Source organism: Sorex araneus, chromosome 5 (assembly GCF_027595985.1).
Source record: "Sorex araneus isolate mSorAra2 chromosome 5, mSorAra2.pri, whole genome shotgun sequence".
Lineage (NCBI taxonomy): Eukaryota > Metazoa > Chordata > Mammalia > Eulipotyphla > Soricidae > Sorex > Sorex araneus.
The window spans coordinates 200,369,691-200,387,665 of record NC_073306.1 but is presented as its reverse complement, the minus strand read 5'-3'; the positions used below and the strand labels follow the sequence as shown (position 1 = coordinate 200,387,665).

Below are 17,975 nucleotides of genomic sequence, written 5' to 3'. Positions count from 1 at the left end.
AGGTAGGGTGCGGGTGTGTATGAGAGAGAGAGTGAGGGGAGAGAGGAGAGGGAGAGAGATAAGAAAAAGAAAAAGAACTGCTGGGTGTGGCTAATAAAAACCCCGAATAAGTAAGTAAATATAATAAATTTCCCTGGGTTCAATGAACCCTATTAATGCTTATTAGTAATAAAGTTGACTTGTTTTATTCTTTACCATTAGGTTACCAAAAGTATGACCTGTTATAGATTTAACTTTCCTAATTTTATTTCCAAAAATTACTTCCTAAAATTTTATTTCCTAAAACAGCTGATTCTGTTTTTAAGCTAACTTACTCTTGCCTTGAGGTCAAGATATGGGTAGAAGAATTAAAAGCTGTTGATTTTCCTTTTCACTCTCTGAAATAGATTTTTTTGGTGATAAAGCAAATCTTCTGCAAGTCCTGCTTCACCAAGAGACAGACTTAAATTAAGAATGTATTTCTGATGATAATATTATGAGTAATTATAGATTAACCAGTATGTCTAGTTCACATCACCACAAAAATATTCCCTTGTTCCCTTTATAGTCTGCCCCTCCCTCTCCTCCCAGTCCCTGGCAACCACATCATTTTTCTGCCCCCATAGTTTTAATTACTCTGGAATGTCATCTAAGTAGATGTATAAAGTGTGTATGGTATATGTGTGTGTATATGTATCTAGAAATAAAACCTTAAAAATTTGACATACAACTGACATTTAATATTGCATTAATTTTGAAAATCAAACATAATGATTTGACTTTTATGTTTGTTTCGGAATGAGGGGCTGAAGAGAGAGAGAACAGCAAGTAGGGCACTTGCCTTGCATTTGACCCACTCCGGTTCGGTCCTGGTATCCTATATTGTCACACCCTGAGCACTGCCAGGAGTAATTTCTTAGTGCAGAGCTAGAAGTTACCCCTGAGCTAGGTGTGGCCAAAAATAAACACCCCCCCCCCAAAAAAAAACCCGAAACAAAAATAAAATGGTTGCACAGTAAAATATAATCAAATTCACGAGCCAGGTATAATTGCAATATTTCTTTTCATGAGAACTTTTAAAGTTTATTAAAATAACTTTCTAATGTACCATATAGCATTGTTAATTGTAGTTGCCATGTTGTGATGACATTCTTAGAGCTTTTAGTTTTTAGTGGAAGGTCTTTGTTTTTATTTACTCATTTCACCTCCCTGCTTTCATTCTCTCACCTCCACTGCTCCAGTATTCTCTGTGTGGGTTCCAGGGCTCCCCCGCCCCTTATTTCACTTACCGAGATCATAGAGCACTTTTTTTGCTCTGTCCAACTTGCTTCGCTTAGCACAAAGCTGTCATGATTGATCTGTATTGTCACAAATATCACAATTTCCTTTTTAAAGCCTGAATAATATTGTGTATGTGTTTCTGCATATGTATATGTCTGTTTGGAATTCTGTGTAGATTAAATTCATTGGTTACTGCCATGTTTCCCATGTCTTTCTCATATTAGGTATCATAAATAATGCTGGGAGGAACATGTGAGTGCAGGGCCTCCAGTATAATTGTGGTACTTGTGTTGTTAAAAATAAGGCAATGCTTGGGACCCAGGACACTACTGGTAGAAGTGCCCAGGAGCCACTTGGGCCATACATAGCAGTGCTTAGGGTCACTCTGTTGCACCCAGCAGTACTTAGGAGGGCTGTTGGTGATCATACATAGGACCTTTACATTCTAGGCATATTTCATACCACTTGAGATATCTTCCAAGCCTCTGGTAATTTTCTTTTGACTGTGTACATACCTAGAAGTGGAATTGCTGGATCATATGGTAGGCTTAATTTAATTTTTTGGTGAAATCCCCATACTATTTTCTATACTGACTCTACCAATATATTCCCACAACGAAAGGGTTTTCTTTTCTCTTCTCCATCCTTCCTTGGTATTGTGTCTTTTTCTGAAAATGGTCATTCAGACAGGTGTGAGGTACTATTGTCATTAGAAAAATGTCTTCATGTCTTCTACCAATTCTAGATTTTTTTTGTGTTGCATAAGTACTTTACATATACACGTGTTTATGTTTTCACTTCTTACTAGGTATGATATACAGATATTTTCTCCCATTTAGTAGGTTGCCTTTTAATTTTGATATTTCTTTTGCCAAGCACAAACTTTTAAACTTGATGCAATCCCACATAATCAATTTTGCTTTTCCTATTTTCTTACAGAGTTTTATAGTTTCAGATCTTATATTCAAGTCTTCAATCCCTTTTGAATTTATGTATATGATGGAAGATAGTGATTCAGTCTTCTGCATCTGGGTGTTAAATTTTCCCAGCAATATAGATTGAAGAGACTGTCCTTTACTTCTTGCCCTGGACTTCATGGTTGTAAATTAATTGATTACATATAAGTGGGTTTATTTCTGGGTTCTCTGGTCCCTTGATCTGTGTATCACTTTTTAAAAAAAATGCCAGTGCTACATTTTTGGATTTCCATAGTTTTGTTACAACCTTTAGACCAGAAAGTTTGATATTGAATTATGTTTTTAGTTTAACAGTTTTTTTAATCTTCTTGTTCTGTATGAAATCTTATCATCTGCAAACAAAATTTTACTTCTACATTATCAATTTGAATTTTAAAAATTGTTTTCTTGACTAATTGCTCTGGTTAAGTCTTCCAGTTCCTTGTCAAACAAATGTGACAGGAAATGACATCCTTATATTTGATTCATTGTAGTGGCTATTTATAGTAGCCAAATCTGGAAACAACTCAAGTGCCCAACAAGAGATGAATAGATAAAGCAGTAGTATGTATATATAATGTAATTCTGTGCTGTTGAAGAAAAAGTGAAATCTTGTAGTTTGTTGTAATGTGAATGGGATAGGAGGGTAATGTTAAAGATAGAGGAAAAAGATTTTTGGATAATCTTGCCCATTTGTGGATTATCAAGAAAAAAAAGGAAAGGAATAGACAGTGGCCACAAGAAACAAACCCTGAGATTCTACAGAATTGAGTCTGCAGGTTGCAGAGGGAGGGGTGACTAGTAGGGAAACAAGAGGGAGCGTGGGCAGTGGTGGAAGAATATTGGCATACTGGTGTGGATGTGTTGCACAGTTTACTATGGCATGCCTAAAACATTGGTAAATTACGATTACCCCATCTCCCCCCACTGTCAAAAAAATGAAAAAGAAAGCATAGTGGGAATCCTTTCCTTATTCCTTAGAAGAAAAGCTTTTAATTTTTCTCTGTCAAATAGTATGTTCACTGCAGACTTTTCAAATATGGTCTCTTTAAAGCTTCATTGATTAGCCTTTTGAGTATCTGTCATCCCGTTGCTCATCGATTTGTTCGAGCGGGCACCAGTAACGTTTCTCATTGAGAGACTTATTGTTACTGTTTTTGGCATATCCAATATGCATGGGTAGCTTGCCAGACTCTGCTGTGCGGGCTTGATACTCTCGGTAGCTTGCCGGGCTCTCCGAGAGGGACGGAGGAACCGAACACGGGTCAGCTGCGTGGAAGGCGAATCCCTAACCGCTGTGCTATAGCCACTTTTTATTATGTGTCAGTATATGTTTAATATCATTGTCTTTGCTCTGTCCCTTAACATAATGCCATTTAAAATTTGCTATTCTTGACCTGGGAACTGTGGACCATTCTATAGATGATAAATTCTTTTTTAAAAAAATTTTTAATTTTTTAATTTTAATTTTTAAATTTTATTGAATCACCGTGAGATAGTTACAAGCTTTCATGTTTGGGTTACAATCTCACAATGATCAAACACCCATCCCTCCACCAGTGCACATTCCCCACCACCAATATCCTTAGTATACCCCCCCTTTCCCACCCTCCCCCTGCCTCTAAGGCAGACAATATTCTTCATACTCTTTCTCTACCTTTGGGCATTGTAGCTTGCAACACAGACACTGAGAGGTCGTCATGTGTGGTCCATTATCTACTTTTGGCATGCATCTCCCATCCCAACTGGTTCCTCCAGCCATAGATGATAAATTATTGATTATATAATTCCATATTATATCATTCAAGATTCTACTCTAGAGAGTATATGTATATATAATTATACATGTATAGATTATGCATATAATCTCTAAATTATATATACTCTAACCTATGTATACTATCTCTAGCTCCCATTTTGCTCATTTAAAGTCCTAGTGCTTGAAATGGAAAACAAATCATCAATGCTTCCTTTTCAGCAGGTCTGACGTTGGGGGGGGGGGAAGCTCCAAACAATAATAGTGAGTTTTTTGTTGAAATATTGAATGTAATCAAAGTAAAGTGAAATTTATCAGCTACACAGGCGGGGTAGGGGGGTGGGAGGGGCAGTATACTGTGATTCTTGGAGCTGGAATATGTGCACTGGTGAAGGGATGGGTGTTCAAGTATTGCATAACTGAGACTTAAGCCTGAAAGCTTTGTAACTTTCCACATGGTGATTCAATAAAAAAATAAAATTAAAAAAATTTAAAAAAAATAAAGAAGAAATAATACCTGCCATACAGATAGCCTGGGAGGCAGAAAGGAAACTGGGGACATTAGAGAGAAGTAGACACTTGTAATGAGCTTGGTGCTCAAACACTGTAGTCTAAAATTCAGTCATAAATAACAGTGTAACTTTGCAATGCATGGTGGTAATTAAATAAACAAAAGAAGAAGAAAAGAAAAAAATAAAGTCCTAGTGCTTGATACACTCCATATATTAGTAGGCTTGCAATAAATGTATGATGGTTTATTGTAAAACTGGTTAGAAATCTGAAGGAATCTGAAGGCTGCTTTTCATGATAACTTTACTGTCATAAAACATGAATTGTGTTTTGTTTAAAGTGGTGACAGGAGGAGATACTGTGAAAACTTTAAATGGAGTTGTTTTTGAATGTTTGTGTTATTGTTTAATAACTTTTTTGTTTTGTTTTGGCTTTCAACTACATCTGGTTGGTGCACAGGTCTTACCCTGGCATTGTGCTCAGGGGTCGCTCTTGGTGGGACTCAGGAGACCATATATATATATTACCAGGGGTTGAACCTGGGTCGGCTACATGCAAGACAAGTGCTCTACCTTCTGTATTATCGCTCCTGCTGCCATTTAAGAACTTTATCATTATTATTATTATTACTTATTATTTATTGAATCACGGTGAGAAAAGTTACAAAACTTTCCAGTCTAAGTCTTGGTCATACAATGATCAAACACCCATCCCCTTACCAGTGCACACTCTCCACCACCAAGAACCCCAGTATACCCCATCCCATCCCTATCCCCACTATGTGGCAGATGATTTCCATCTTACTCTCTCTCTGCTTTGATCACATCCAATATTTCGACAAAAAATCCACCATTATTATTTGGAATTTTCCCCAACATTCAGACCTGCAAAAAGGCATTATTAGATACTTTGTTTTCCATTACTGATCGGAAGAGCATTTTGGATTTCTGATATTTAGGTAATAAGTCCGGAGGGATTTCTGCAGTCTCATACCTGGCTGTCCAGCAGGCTCTGAAAAGGTGGCAGCCCCAGTGCTGCCGGGGAGAAAAGGCGGAAGGGACAAACACCTTTATCCACCCGTGGTGGCATGGCACCACGTGTAGTTTAGTACTCAGTCCAGATGCATTTCTGCCAGAAGCCGCTGGGTTCCGAGGTTGGTCTGTGTGCCTCTGGGATCATGGCTGTTCAGGAGCCAGGAGCCGTTCGTCGGCGGCAACTCACATACTCATTGGGGCAGGGAGAGAGACCGGTTCCACCCCCATCCCATGAGGCCCCATATGTCACCTCTCTCTCTCTAGTTTTGGGCAGGGGCAAACACTAGATCATTTATTTTCCATTGCTCACTTTGTATATCAGGAAAGGTCAAGCGGCCACGTAAATGGCCGTGCGCTTTGGAGGAATAGTCCTGTAGCCATATACCAGAGCCATGCGTACAGAAGGTCATGGTCGCTGGGATTCCATCTGGAGAAGGTGGGGAGACTGCACCTGCTCCATCTGGGGGCCCCAGAGATGTCGGCTCGGTATGGGGCCCGGAGAATTCTCTGGTGTTGTAGCGCTCGCTGGGTTTTTTCACTGCTGAGTGCTGCCATTTAAGAACTTTAAATGGTTGTATATCATTGAAGACATTGGGAAACTGTGGTATTTTATTTATTTATTTATTTATTTATTTATTTATTTATTTATTTATTTATTTAGCTTTTTGGGTTACTCCTGGCTCTGCACTCAGGAATTATCCCTGGTGGTGCTCAGGGGACCAAAAGGGATGCTGGGAATCGAACCTGGGTCAGCCTCATGTAAGGCAAATGCCCTACCGCTGTGCTATCCTCCAGCTCCTGTGTGATATTTATTTTGTTGTGTTGAAATGAGGTTCTGAATACTGAGAAGTTAAAAAAGTCTTGCTGCAAAGGAAATTTTTATGCACGTATTTATATGATCAGATTGCCCCGTATGAATTAGGTTTGTAAATTGAAATGATATTTGTTAACTGATGTAAGATATATAAAAAATGGAAAGTCTTGGGGAAAAAAGTCAACTTCATCAATTTTTTTTTTTGCCACACCTGGTGGTGCTCAGGGCTTACTCCTGGATCTGCAGTCAGGAATACTCCTGGCTGTTCTTGGGGATCATATGGGATACTGAGGATTAAACCTGAGTCAGCAGTGTACAAGGCATATGCCCACCTGCTGTTCTTTCGCTCTTGCCCCCATATTTCTATTTCTTGAATGGAAAGTGTTCACTCAATATTTAAACATTTCAACTCACAGGTCTGTGAATAGGGTCGTTAGAAATCAGATTATCAGTGTTACATTTATAAATCTAAACTACATTTTTTGGATTGTTACTTTATGTTTAAGTTATTTTGAAATAGAATTATTTATTTCTTTTTTGCTTTTTGGGTCACACCCGATGATGCTCAGGGGTTACTCCTGGCTCTGCACTCAGGAATCACTCCTGGTGGTCCTCAGGGGGCCATTTGGCACCATAGTATAGTGGATAGGGCGTTTTCCGGGTCTGCCGAGTGCAAGGCAAACGCCCTATCTACTATACTATCGATCCAGCCCTGGAAATAGAATTTTTTGACTTTGAACTTCAGTCAGAGAAGACTGTTCAACTCTAGATTCATTTCGAAGAATTCAGTGATTTGCATTTTTATTGACTTCCTAATATAGTCTGTGATACTTCTGATCCCTTTCAATATCGATAGTCCTACTTTTAAAAGTTGTACATGTTAATAAACTTTGTGGTTTTGTTTTATAGAACCAGATTCTGAGTTTTAAAGTTCTAACAAAGATAACTTAAAAATAGTTTTGTGACATGACAGCTTCAAGAGTTTAGAATAAGAGTAATAATGGCAATTGTTACACATGTAGGTTTTACACGTGCTGTTGTTTTTGGGTTACACCTGGCAGTTTTCAGGCCCTTCTCCTAGCTCTGTGTTCAGGGATCACTCGTAGTGGGACTTGGAGGATCATTTGGGATGCCAGGGATAAGCATTTGATGTTTAATAGTCTTCATTTATCACTTTGTCTGTAGAAGTGAGCTTACATGGGGTGAGGGGTGGGCGATGCTGGTGGAAGGGTTTGATGTTGGAGTGATGTATGCATGAAAATTTGATATAACAGTATTATAAATCCCAGTACCTCAATAAAAATATCTTTTTTTTAAAAAAAATAATAGTCTGCACTTAAAAATTTTCTTTGTAGGTAATGGAACTGAGGATCTGGATCTGTTTAATTTAGGTTTGCTTAGCCTCGTATTCATGGAGGATTTTATATCAACAGAAGTTCTCAGGCACATCTTAGGTAACATGCAGAGGAACATCTGTAAACATTGTTATTTAAAACTCATTTTCAGAATGAGGTTATGTAGGCATAGTATGGTAAAAATCAAATTATGCCCTTGTAAAACATGATCATATTCTTTGTACCGTGTGAGAATTTGATGGCATTTATGGAAAATAAAATTTGGTGTACTATCACCCAGATTGTATGATAAGACTATAAGAACATAAGCTGGAAACTTGGAAGCATATTACTGTTTTAAGCAGATGAGCAAATTTGGAAAACTTTTTCTTTGTCCCATATACAGTATGAAGGAATTGCAATTTTCCCTTCATAAATATGAGGGAAAGTTATAGTATGGGAACTTTTATTATACTCATAAAACATTTCTGATTTTTTTGATACATAATAGGATGCTTCTAATATTTCTTAATTTTCTATTTATAACAACTTTCAGGTCAGTTGAAAGAAATGTAAATTCTGATTTAGACATTTGGTTTTGTGGTACGTGTGTAAATGTTAAAATACGAGCTAATAACCAACTATAAACATCACAAGGCAATTTACTGGTAGCTTGTAGGTGATAATTAGGCTAAGACTGTCATTTACTATGTTTTGTCATAGGGTTTTGATAGATCTGAGATGAATTTTATTTTCTGATTATTTTTAAGGAGTAGGTCTTGTATTGACCGTTGAAGTGGTTGGTGGTCAGGAGAGTTTGGGGCTTACCAGCTGTATTTTTCTCTCTGGTCCTTGAAGGGTTAGTTACTTTTTAAAGATCATTTGTCATTGCTTCATTTGTGTACTTGAGTTTAATGTTTTGTTGGTCACTGGATGTGCCAAAAACAGTAACAATAAGTCTCTCAATGAGAGACGTTACTAGTGCCCGCTCGAACAAATCGATGAGCAATGGGATGACAGTGATACAGTGATACAGTGGTCATTACTGAAGATTGTTCAGTGATTTAAGTTTAGATGAAACCAAGATTAGTTTCAATTAGGCTAGCATGTAACTCATTCAAATTGGACACTTTCCAGAGTATTGAGTGATACTGATAATTTTCATGATAGCAACAGATACAGTCCAAGACTGGTCTATACAAATCAAGATATATTATCTTCTAATCACAACACTTTACTTTTTGGTGGTGGTGGGGTGGGGGGGCATGGTGTCACACCTGACTCTGTCAAGTCACACCTGACTTTGTGTTCAGGGATCACTCCTGGTGGTGTTGGGTTGGGGGGCACCATATGTGGTGCTGGGATTAAATGGGAGTTGACTGGATGTAAGGCAAAGGCTTACTAACTCACCAGCTGGGGTGCTTTTTTTTCAATTCAAGTAAAAAAATACAAAGTAATTTAATAAGTAAAAAATATCTGTGTGTGTGTGTGTGTGTGTGTGTGTGTGAAAACCCAGTGTTTGCGAGTGCTACATGTCAATGTCTGATTTGTCTTATTTTTCTAGACTGATTTCTAGAGTTTGTGATGGCTTTTTTTTTAAATTGTTGGTTGTGTGCCTAAATCTCTGTGGGATATGTCTCCTGCATTATGACTGGTGGGAGAGAGATGCCTTCACCTCCTATGAACAGAATGAGTCTTAAGCTTCTAGCTTATTAGATACTTCTTCTGAACTAACCTCTGTGACAAGGGGGATGCCATGTGCTGATTGTCTTAGGTATGGGGAATCAAGGAGGACAGGATTGCCGTGATTCTCTTAGACTAGTCAGCCCATTTAAGAAACAGTTATATGGTTAATCTTATGTTTAACTTTTGAAAACAAGGCAGCTAAATGAAGAGGAGGGGGTGTTTGGTAAGAAGTCACAATGTTCACAGTGAAATTTAGTGTTGCTTGCTTGTGTTTTCCCTTAGGCATCTGTTACGAATTCTTGAAAGAGCCTCTCATACTGCTGATGTGTTTTCCTTCTGCTAGGAATTTATATGTAGTATTAAAGTGACTTAGAAACGTGGCAAGGGAAGAGGGAAAAAAAGACTCATCCTATTTTTCTTTTTTCTTTAGGCCATTGTAATTGTTGATCATCTCTCTCTTTCTCTCTCTAATAGACTAATAGGGATGCCAAAGGAAAAATATGATCCTCCAGATCCTCGCAGAATTTATACCATCATGTCAGCAGAGGAGGTAGCCAATGGGAAAAAATCTCACTGGGCAGAATTAGAAATCTCGGGTGAGTAGAATCTGAAGCATTTAATCCAGGATATACTTTAGCAATAAAAATAATACTTGATATACCGTGATTCTTGGTGGTGGAATATGTGCACTGGGTGAAGGGATGGGTGTTTGAGCATTGTATAACTGAGACTTAAACCTGAAACTTTTGTAACTTTCCACAATAAATAAATAAATAAATAAAATAATACTTGAATATTGTTGTACTTCATGGTTATACATTTTAAATTCATTGAGCTAATAAAAAAGTATAGCATTGTGATACTAATGTTAACTTTTTAAAAGAATTTGTACCTGGTATATCTTCTTAAAGTTCTTTTTCCTGGGATTAATACTTCCAGAGTTGGCATCTCAAATTGGACACATTTGTAGTTCAGATTCTAAGTAAAACCAGCTTTTTTGATAAGTTTTATTTTGAATATTACAGAGTAATAATGTTTGCAAGACAAAATCTTTGCCATCATTTTATTATTTCAGTGTTGACAGAGTAGGAAAATTAGAGGCTGTTTACTCTAACAAACAGTAACTGTTATGTGATATTACATGTTTAAGCTTTGCTTAGGTTGAATATGATTCCTAAAAACTCATAGTCCTAGTCTACTAGTGAGAAAAAGATAAGACAAATTCAAGCTGAAGAACATTTTGCAAAACATCCAACCAGTAATTTGTAATTGTCAAGGTTGCAAGGAACTAGGGAAGACTGAGAAATTATCAGAGACCAGAAGAAAAGTGAGGAGACATGACTCAATGAAAAATAATGTCTTGAACCTTGGAACAAAATGGTACAAAAACTGTTGAAATGTGTTCTGCAGAGATAGTATAGTGGGTAAGGTACACTCAGGTTTGATCACTGGCATCACCTCTGCCCCTTCAAGCACTTACTTCCCCAGAGTAATCCCTGTGTGAGAACTATTAGTAAATCCTGAGTGGATGTAGCTTCCCTCAAAACCTGGTAAAATCAAAATTGATGTAAAATAGTTAAAAGTAATGTTGGTTCCCTATTTAGCACGAAGTGAAAAGTTTATTGAAAATCGAGGGGCCAGAATCTGGGAGATCGCCCAGAGGCCTAGAGTGTATGCTTTGCATGCTGGAGGCCTCAATTTGATCCCTGCACTGTGCAGTCCCCTGAGCACTGTCTGGGAACAATCCTTGAGCATTGAACCGTTTGTAATACCTGAGCACTGCTAGGTACGGCTAACCTCTTCCCCCCGATAGAATTTAAGTATTGTTTTTCTTTTGTGAATTGACATAATATCAGTTTTATATCATATTTAGTCTTCTCCCTAGATTTTTTTTCCCCTAGTAAGTTTTTATTTGCAAGGGTTAAAACCTGCATTTTAGGATCAATAGTAATAATTATCTGTATGTTTTGCTAAAATGTAACTGGGTGGACAGATGGTTGCTAATCAGACGAGTAAATCCTTTTTAGGTTAATGTGTTTTTTTTCCTGCACTTTTGATATTTGGGGCTATACAGCCTATGTGGTTGGGACTGTATGTCCTGGAGGATATTTAGCAGCATTCCTAACTTCTGTTCAGTAGATGTTAGTGGTACACCTGTGTTTTTCACAACCAAAGATGTCTCCTGATTGCCAACGTCCCTTGAGGAACAAAATTGTCCTAGTTGAGAATCACTTGGTTAAAAATTAGAGTAAGTCACTCTTGATGGATTCTTATTTGAAAAATTTGCTCCCTATTAAAATGCAGAATCATAATGACACTTTAAGCCTGGTTGTGGGAAACATAAAAGAATTTGTGATAGAAAGAAACCTGGACGAAAGACGTAAGTTTGAGTCTATTGCTCAATAGCCATGTGAAAGATAACATTTCCCCTTTGAGATGTTGTGCCTTCTTTACTTTTTACTTCTCTTTGATCAGATCTGTTTTTGGAAAGTGCTGTGTAGTTAAAATAGATTTACCTTTGTAAAGTTTATAAAATATCTTCATATAAATTAATATAATTTTCCAGGTTATAGTAGCTTATGCTAGGTAATTAAGAATTACCTAAAAATTAAGAATCTGAATCAGGTTTCTGAATTTTTCTACTACATGTTTCTCCATGGATGACTGATAAAGCTTAGTAATTTGTCACTATTTCCTTGAATATGTTTCATTTTGTGATAAATCATAGTTATTAATCTACAACTTTAATATCAGATGCTCCCTTTAGTCTTTTTAAAGCTTATGAAACTATTTAAGTTCCTAGAAATACCCTACACTTCCAATTTTCATGGAGAATGTAAGAAATTGTTCTGTTGGAATGCTATAACTTAAATATTTCAGGACTGTGCTACCTCAAGTCTAGTGCAGTTGCATACTTACTCTTTGAGACTCATCATCCTCACTCTAGGGACCTCATTATGCCACATCTCATTTATTACTTGAAGGGTCTCTGAGAAAGAATAGTTGCCAGGCAAAAATGACATGAAATTAAAGAAGGGCTGGGTATGTTTGGAAGGAATTGAAATTGAATACAAAATTAAAATGTCAAAGATAGTGATATGTGTATATAAATGTCTCTATATATTTGTAGACTTTCTATCACTTTTTTGTTGGGGAGGGATTGAGCCACAGTCAGCAGTGTTCAGGGCTTACTCCCAAGCTCTGTGCTCAGGAATGATTCCTTGTGGAGCTTTGGGACCATATGTGGTGCTGGGAATTGAATTTGAGTCAGCTGTGGGCAAGGCAAACATCTTACCTGCTGTATTATGTCTCTGGCCCTATCATCCACTTTTTAATCCTTGTAGTTTGGTCTTCTTGAGTTTAATGTTTTAATGTTTTGCCTTTTAGGTAGAGTGCGGAGCCTAAGTACATCACTTTGGTCATTGACACACTTGACAGCACTGCACCTAAATGACAATTACCTTAGTCGCATTCCACCTGATATTGCCAAGCTTCATAATCTGGTTTACCTGGATCTATCATCCAATAAACTCAGAAGTTTACCAGCAGAACTAGGAAACATGGTGTCTCTCAGGTAAGGGAGCATGAGAGATACGATTCATTTTATTTATCACTGACTTTACTAAATAAAATCTTGAGACTGTTACCCATTGTACAATAAGGTTTCCATTTGTATGTGAACATTAACTGATACAAACTGTGAGAGCACAGTCCAGGAGTTGAACTTCCTTTTAGTTTTAAGAAGCTTTTGTTAGTGTAACAATTTTTCTTGAACGATTTTAGGTATGTTGGGTTTAAGATATTAAGTTTCATTTTCACTCTGATAAGAGTAATCAAATGATTGGGAAAATAGTTACTTAATAAGTAAAACTGGCAAGCTGAGTATGATAAATTTTAGAAACACTTTCAGCACTTGTCACCACTAATACATTTTATAGTACTTTAATGTTGAACATTACTTTTTGGTGATTGTATAGAAGTGTACCTTAAATGTAAACATATGCTCATGGGATTTTAGAATTAAGGTTAAGAAAGTAATTGTAGAGATTAATAAAATTGGAAATACTAAACTAAACTACTGCTTTTTTTAAAAACAGGGAATTGCTTTTAAATAACAATCTGTTACGGGTTTTGCCTTATGAACTTGGTCGGCTCTTCCAGCTACAAACTCTAGGTTTGAAAGGTGAGTAACTTTTTGTTTGTTTTGGTTTTGTGACATCCTCTAGTGGTATTTGGGGACAACTTCCTGCAGTACTTGGGGATCAAACCCAGGACTTCTTCATGCAAAACATGCACTCCAGCCCCTTTTATTGGGCCAGGGTTGAGGGCCACTAGTGATGCACAGGTGTTAATCTTGGTGGGTTTGAGGGACTATATGGGATGCCGGGGATTGAACTTAAGGACTTGGCAAGGCAAGTGCCTTAACCACTGGACTCTCTCTGGCCCAGCCATTTGAAGTATCTCCCCAGCCAAAGGTGAATGGCTTTTAAGTGTAATAGCGTACTACTGTTACTCAGTATTGAGATGATCTATGCTTTTTATAAAAGACTAGTTGGCTACAGTACGGTTAGGTTTTAGTATAATTTTGAGAATATGAAAGGAAATTGGTTCTTTGGTGTCATGGGCTTCAGAATTTCAACATAGTATTCGTGGTGTATTCGATATACCAAAAACAGTCACAACAGGTCTCACAATGGAGATGTTACTGGTGCCCGCTCAAGCAAATTGATGAACAATGGGACAACAGTGCTACAGTGCTACCATAATTTTAAATAATTTGGTGAAAAATTTTTGCTTTGTTTTAAATTTTCTGTTAATTTTCTCTAAGTTGTGATTTTTAAGTTTTATTTTTTAATCGAATCACTGTGAGATACAGTTACAAATTCATTCATGATTGAGTTTCAGTCATACAATGTTCTGACATCCATCCCTTCTCCAGTGTACATTTCTTGCCACCTCTCTCCCCAGTTTCCCTCCTGCTGGCCCCTCTCCCCTAGCCCTCCACCCTGCAGCCTGCCTCTATGGGAGACACTTTTCTTTTCTCTCTCCCTCTTTTTTTCCCCCTTTATGGCACTGTGGCTTGCAATACTGTTACTGAAAGGATATCATGCATATCACTTCACCTCCTTTCAGAATTCAGTTCTTGTCCAGAGTGATCATTTCAACTATCATTATCATACTAATCCCTTTTCTACCCTAACTGCCCTCCCGCTCCTCTTTTTTTTTTGGGGGGGGGTCACACCCGGCGATGCTCAGGGTTACTCCTGACTCTGCACTCTGGCAGTGCTCAGGGGACCATATGGGATGCTGGGAATCAGAACCCGGGTCGGCCGTGTGCAAGGCAAACGCCCTACCCGCTGTGCGTCACTCCAGCCCCGCACTCCTCTTTTGTGGCAAGCTTCCTGCCATGGATCAGTCGTCCTGGCCCTTCTACTGTTTTTGGGTATTTTTCTCATACTGTGTTTTTTTTTTTTTTTTATATATATATCCCAAAAATGAGCGTATTCATTTTATGTCTGTCCTTCTCCCTCAGACTCTGCATGATATTCTCCGTGTCCATCTGTATATAAGCAAATTTCATGATTTAATTTTTCCTAACAGCTGGGTAGTAATCCATTGTATAATTGTACAATAGTTTGTTTATCCAGTTGTCTGTTCTCAGGCACTCTGGTTATTTCTGACTGTTGTGAGTAGTATTGCAATGAAAATAGGAGTGCAGATGACTTTTCTGCATTGTTTTTGGGCCCCTGGGGTATATTTCCAGAAGTGTTATTGCTGGGGCGGATGGAAGCTCAGTTTCTAGCTTTTTCAGGAATGTCCAATTATTTCCCAGAAAGGCTGTCCCACCTGGCATTCCCTCCAGTGGTGAATGAGAATCCCTTTCTCTCCACATCCGCACCATCACTGGTTGTTTGTTTTTATGTGTGCTAGTCTCTGTGCCGTGAGATGCTATCTCATTGTTATTTTGCTTTGCATCTCCCTGATCAGTGATATTGAGCACTTTTTCATGTTTGTTTTGGCCATTTGTATTTCTTCTTTGAGGAAGTTTCTGTTCATCTCCCCATCTTTTGATGGGATTTAATTTTTTTTTTTTGGTACAATTCTACTGTGCTTTATACATCTTGAATACTAGCATCAGATAAGTGTTGTGTAAATAACTTTTCCCATCCTATGGACTGTCTTTGTGCCCTGGTCATTATTTGCTTTGTGGTGAAGAAGTTTCTTAGTTTTATGTAGTCCCATTTGTTTATCTTTGCTTTCATTTTCTTGGTCAGTAATGTTTTATCCTCGAAGATGTCTTTAGTTTCAGTGTCATGGAGAGTTCTGCCTATATTTTCCTGTGTACCTTATGGATTCAGGAGTTGTGATATTTCTTGTTAAAAATATTTTAACGCTGTAATTTTTGCCCTTTTGTCCTTTAATAGAATTACTCAACAGACTAAACTCTTAATTTTATTTACTTTTTTCCCCCCATAGTGATGATTGTTCTTTTTCTTTCTTTCTTTTTATAATTGAATCACTGGGAGAGGCAGAATTACAAATTCATTCATAATTGCGTTTCAGTCATACAGTGTCCCAACACACCCATCCCTTTACCAGTGTGTATTTCCCATCAGTGTCCCCGGGAGTCGCCCTCCTCCCCCTCCACCGCATCTGCCTCTAATGAAAGGCACTTCTCCCTTTCCCTCTCTCCCTCTCCCTCTCCCTCTCCCTTTCCGTCTCCCTCTTCCCCTCCCTCCCTTTCCTCTCTCTCTCTCTCTCTCTCTCTCTCTCTCTCTCTCTCTCTCTCTCTCTCTCTCTCTCTCCCCCTTCCCCTTCCCCTTTCTCTCTCTCCCCCTCTTTCTTTTTGGGTATTATGGTTTGCAGTACAGGTACTGAACGGTTATCATGCATATCCCTTTATCTAACTTCAGTTTTTGTCCAGAGCGATCATTTCCAACTATCATTGCCATAGTGGTCTCTTCTCTAGCCTAACTGCCCACTTGTGGCAGGTTTCCAACCATGGACCAGTTTTCCTGGGCCTCATTTCTACTGTTTTTGAGTAATAGTCTCATACAATTAAACTCTAGTTTTAACCATTGTGTTCCATGTTGGATTTTGATAGAGTAAATGAAGTGGTATAATACAGATTTTATAAGAGGAATAAATACTATGGCAATAAGAACAGTCTATAGCCTATAAATGTGATTATTCTAATATTCTATATTAATCTGCAGTGGGTGCTCCTCTCATTTCATCCTAGTTTGAGATGAGAGCCATGAAAGTCATACTCATACAAATATTGAAATTTGTTAAATTTCCTACTTTTCTTTTATTTCTTTATTCATTACACCTGAGCTTATTATTGTTCTGATTTTTTGTGTTACTCCTTTACTTTTTAAAAATTAAGCAATTACTGATCAGTGCCTGTAATATGCCATATACCAAAGCTTCATATGTATCAACGTGGCTAAATTCTCATTCTTTAAATATATGCCTGAAAATTCTTTTGGTTTTATCTCAAGATAATAATTTCCTTTGCTAATAATGACTATTGTTTCTAGTGTAGTTTTAGATAGAAATATCAGTACCTGGTATGAGTCTGTTCCCAATTTTAAAGGAAATACTTTCGTGTATATTTTTAATATAAGAATGTTACTGTTCTTGTTTATTTGGTAAAAATGCATTTTGTTTCCAGAATTTTCCTTCTCTTTCTGCTCAAGTGCTGTATTTCATTAAAGCTTTTCACTTACTGGGGCCGGAGCGATAGCACAGCGGGTAGGGCGTTTGCTTTGCACGCGGCCGACCTGGGTTCGATCCCCGGCATCCCATATGGTCCCCCAAGCACTGCCAGGAGCAATTCCTGAGTGCAAAGCCAGGAGTAACCCCTGAGCATCGCTGGGTGTGACCCAAAAAGCAAAAAAAAAAAAAAAAGCTTTTCACTTACTGAAATGATTATATACCTCATTTTATATATTATATTTTATTTTATAAAGTGATAAATTATAGGTGTACATGCTTTTCAATTTATTATTATTTCTTAAGAGCCACATTTCTTATTTCTTTCTTGTATTTGAGGTATTCCTTGCTGACATCCTTGGCCTGGGATTCTTTGCCACATTCCTTAACCACAGCACAACTGCAGCCAACCAGTTTAAGGGGTTTCTCTTCCTTGTCAGTTTTACAGAGGCTGACCTATTCCCTAGTTTTTTGTTGCCACCAACCTTAATCAGGTTGACCGGGTGTTCAGTATAAAGTGCCTCTGCCAACTTGACATATATAGATTCATCAAAGTTGGATGCAAACGCAAGAAAATGGGTTTGGCACTTGTCTAAGGCTTTGGCAGCTTTGAGATTCCACATATGAGGCCATGGTGAATGAGGGCAGTCTTCAAAACTTCTTGTAAAGCAGCATTCATGTCCATTCATTACACCTCCAGCAGCAACGCCTTCCTTGCTTGGCCTTGCTGGTGGATTGCCGGTGGAGCCAAATCTTTAACACACCCAAGCCTTTGCCTCCATACAATTCTGCAGTGGCAGGGAAAGAGACCCTTTTTTGTCCATTTAAACCACACTTGAATTCTTTTTTAATTATTTTGCTTTTTGGGTCATACCCAAAGATGCTTACGGGTTACTCCTGGCTCTG

The 17,975-nt window shown here is 37.9% G+C and overlaps 1 protein-coding gene across 4 annotated transcripts in view; it reads left to right on the top strand.

Moving 5' to 3' along the window:
- CNOT6L (CCR4-NOT transcription complex subunit 6 like) overlaps nt 1-17,975 on the top strand; it is a 110,437-nt gene that overhangs the window by 30,002 nt on the left and 62,460 nt on the right. For all 4 annotated transcript variants that reach the window (XM_055138484.1, XM_055138485.1, XM_055138486.1 and 1 more), the window contains 3 exons: nt 9,825-9,946; nt 12,738-12,924; nt 13,448-13,533. In XM_055138484.1, coding sequence (XP_054994459.1) covers nt 9,835-9,946; nt 12,738-12,924; nt 13,448-13,533 — 385 coding nt within the window. In that variant the 5' untranslated portion in view covers nt 9,825-9,834. The remainder of the gene's footprint in view (nt 1-9,824; nt 9,947-12,737; nt 12,925-13,447; nt 13,534-17,975) is intronic.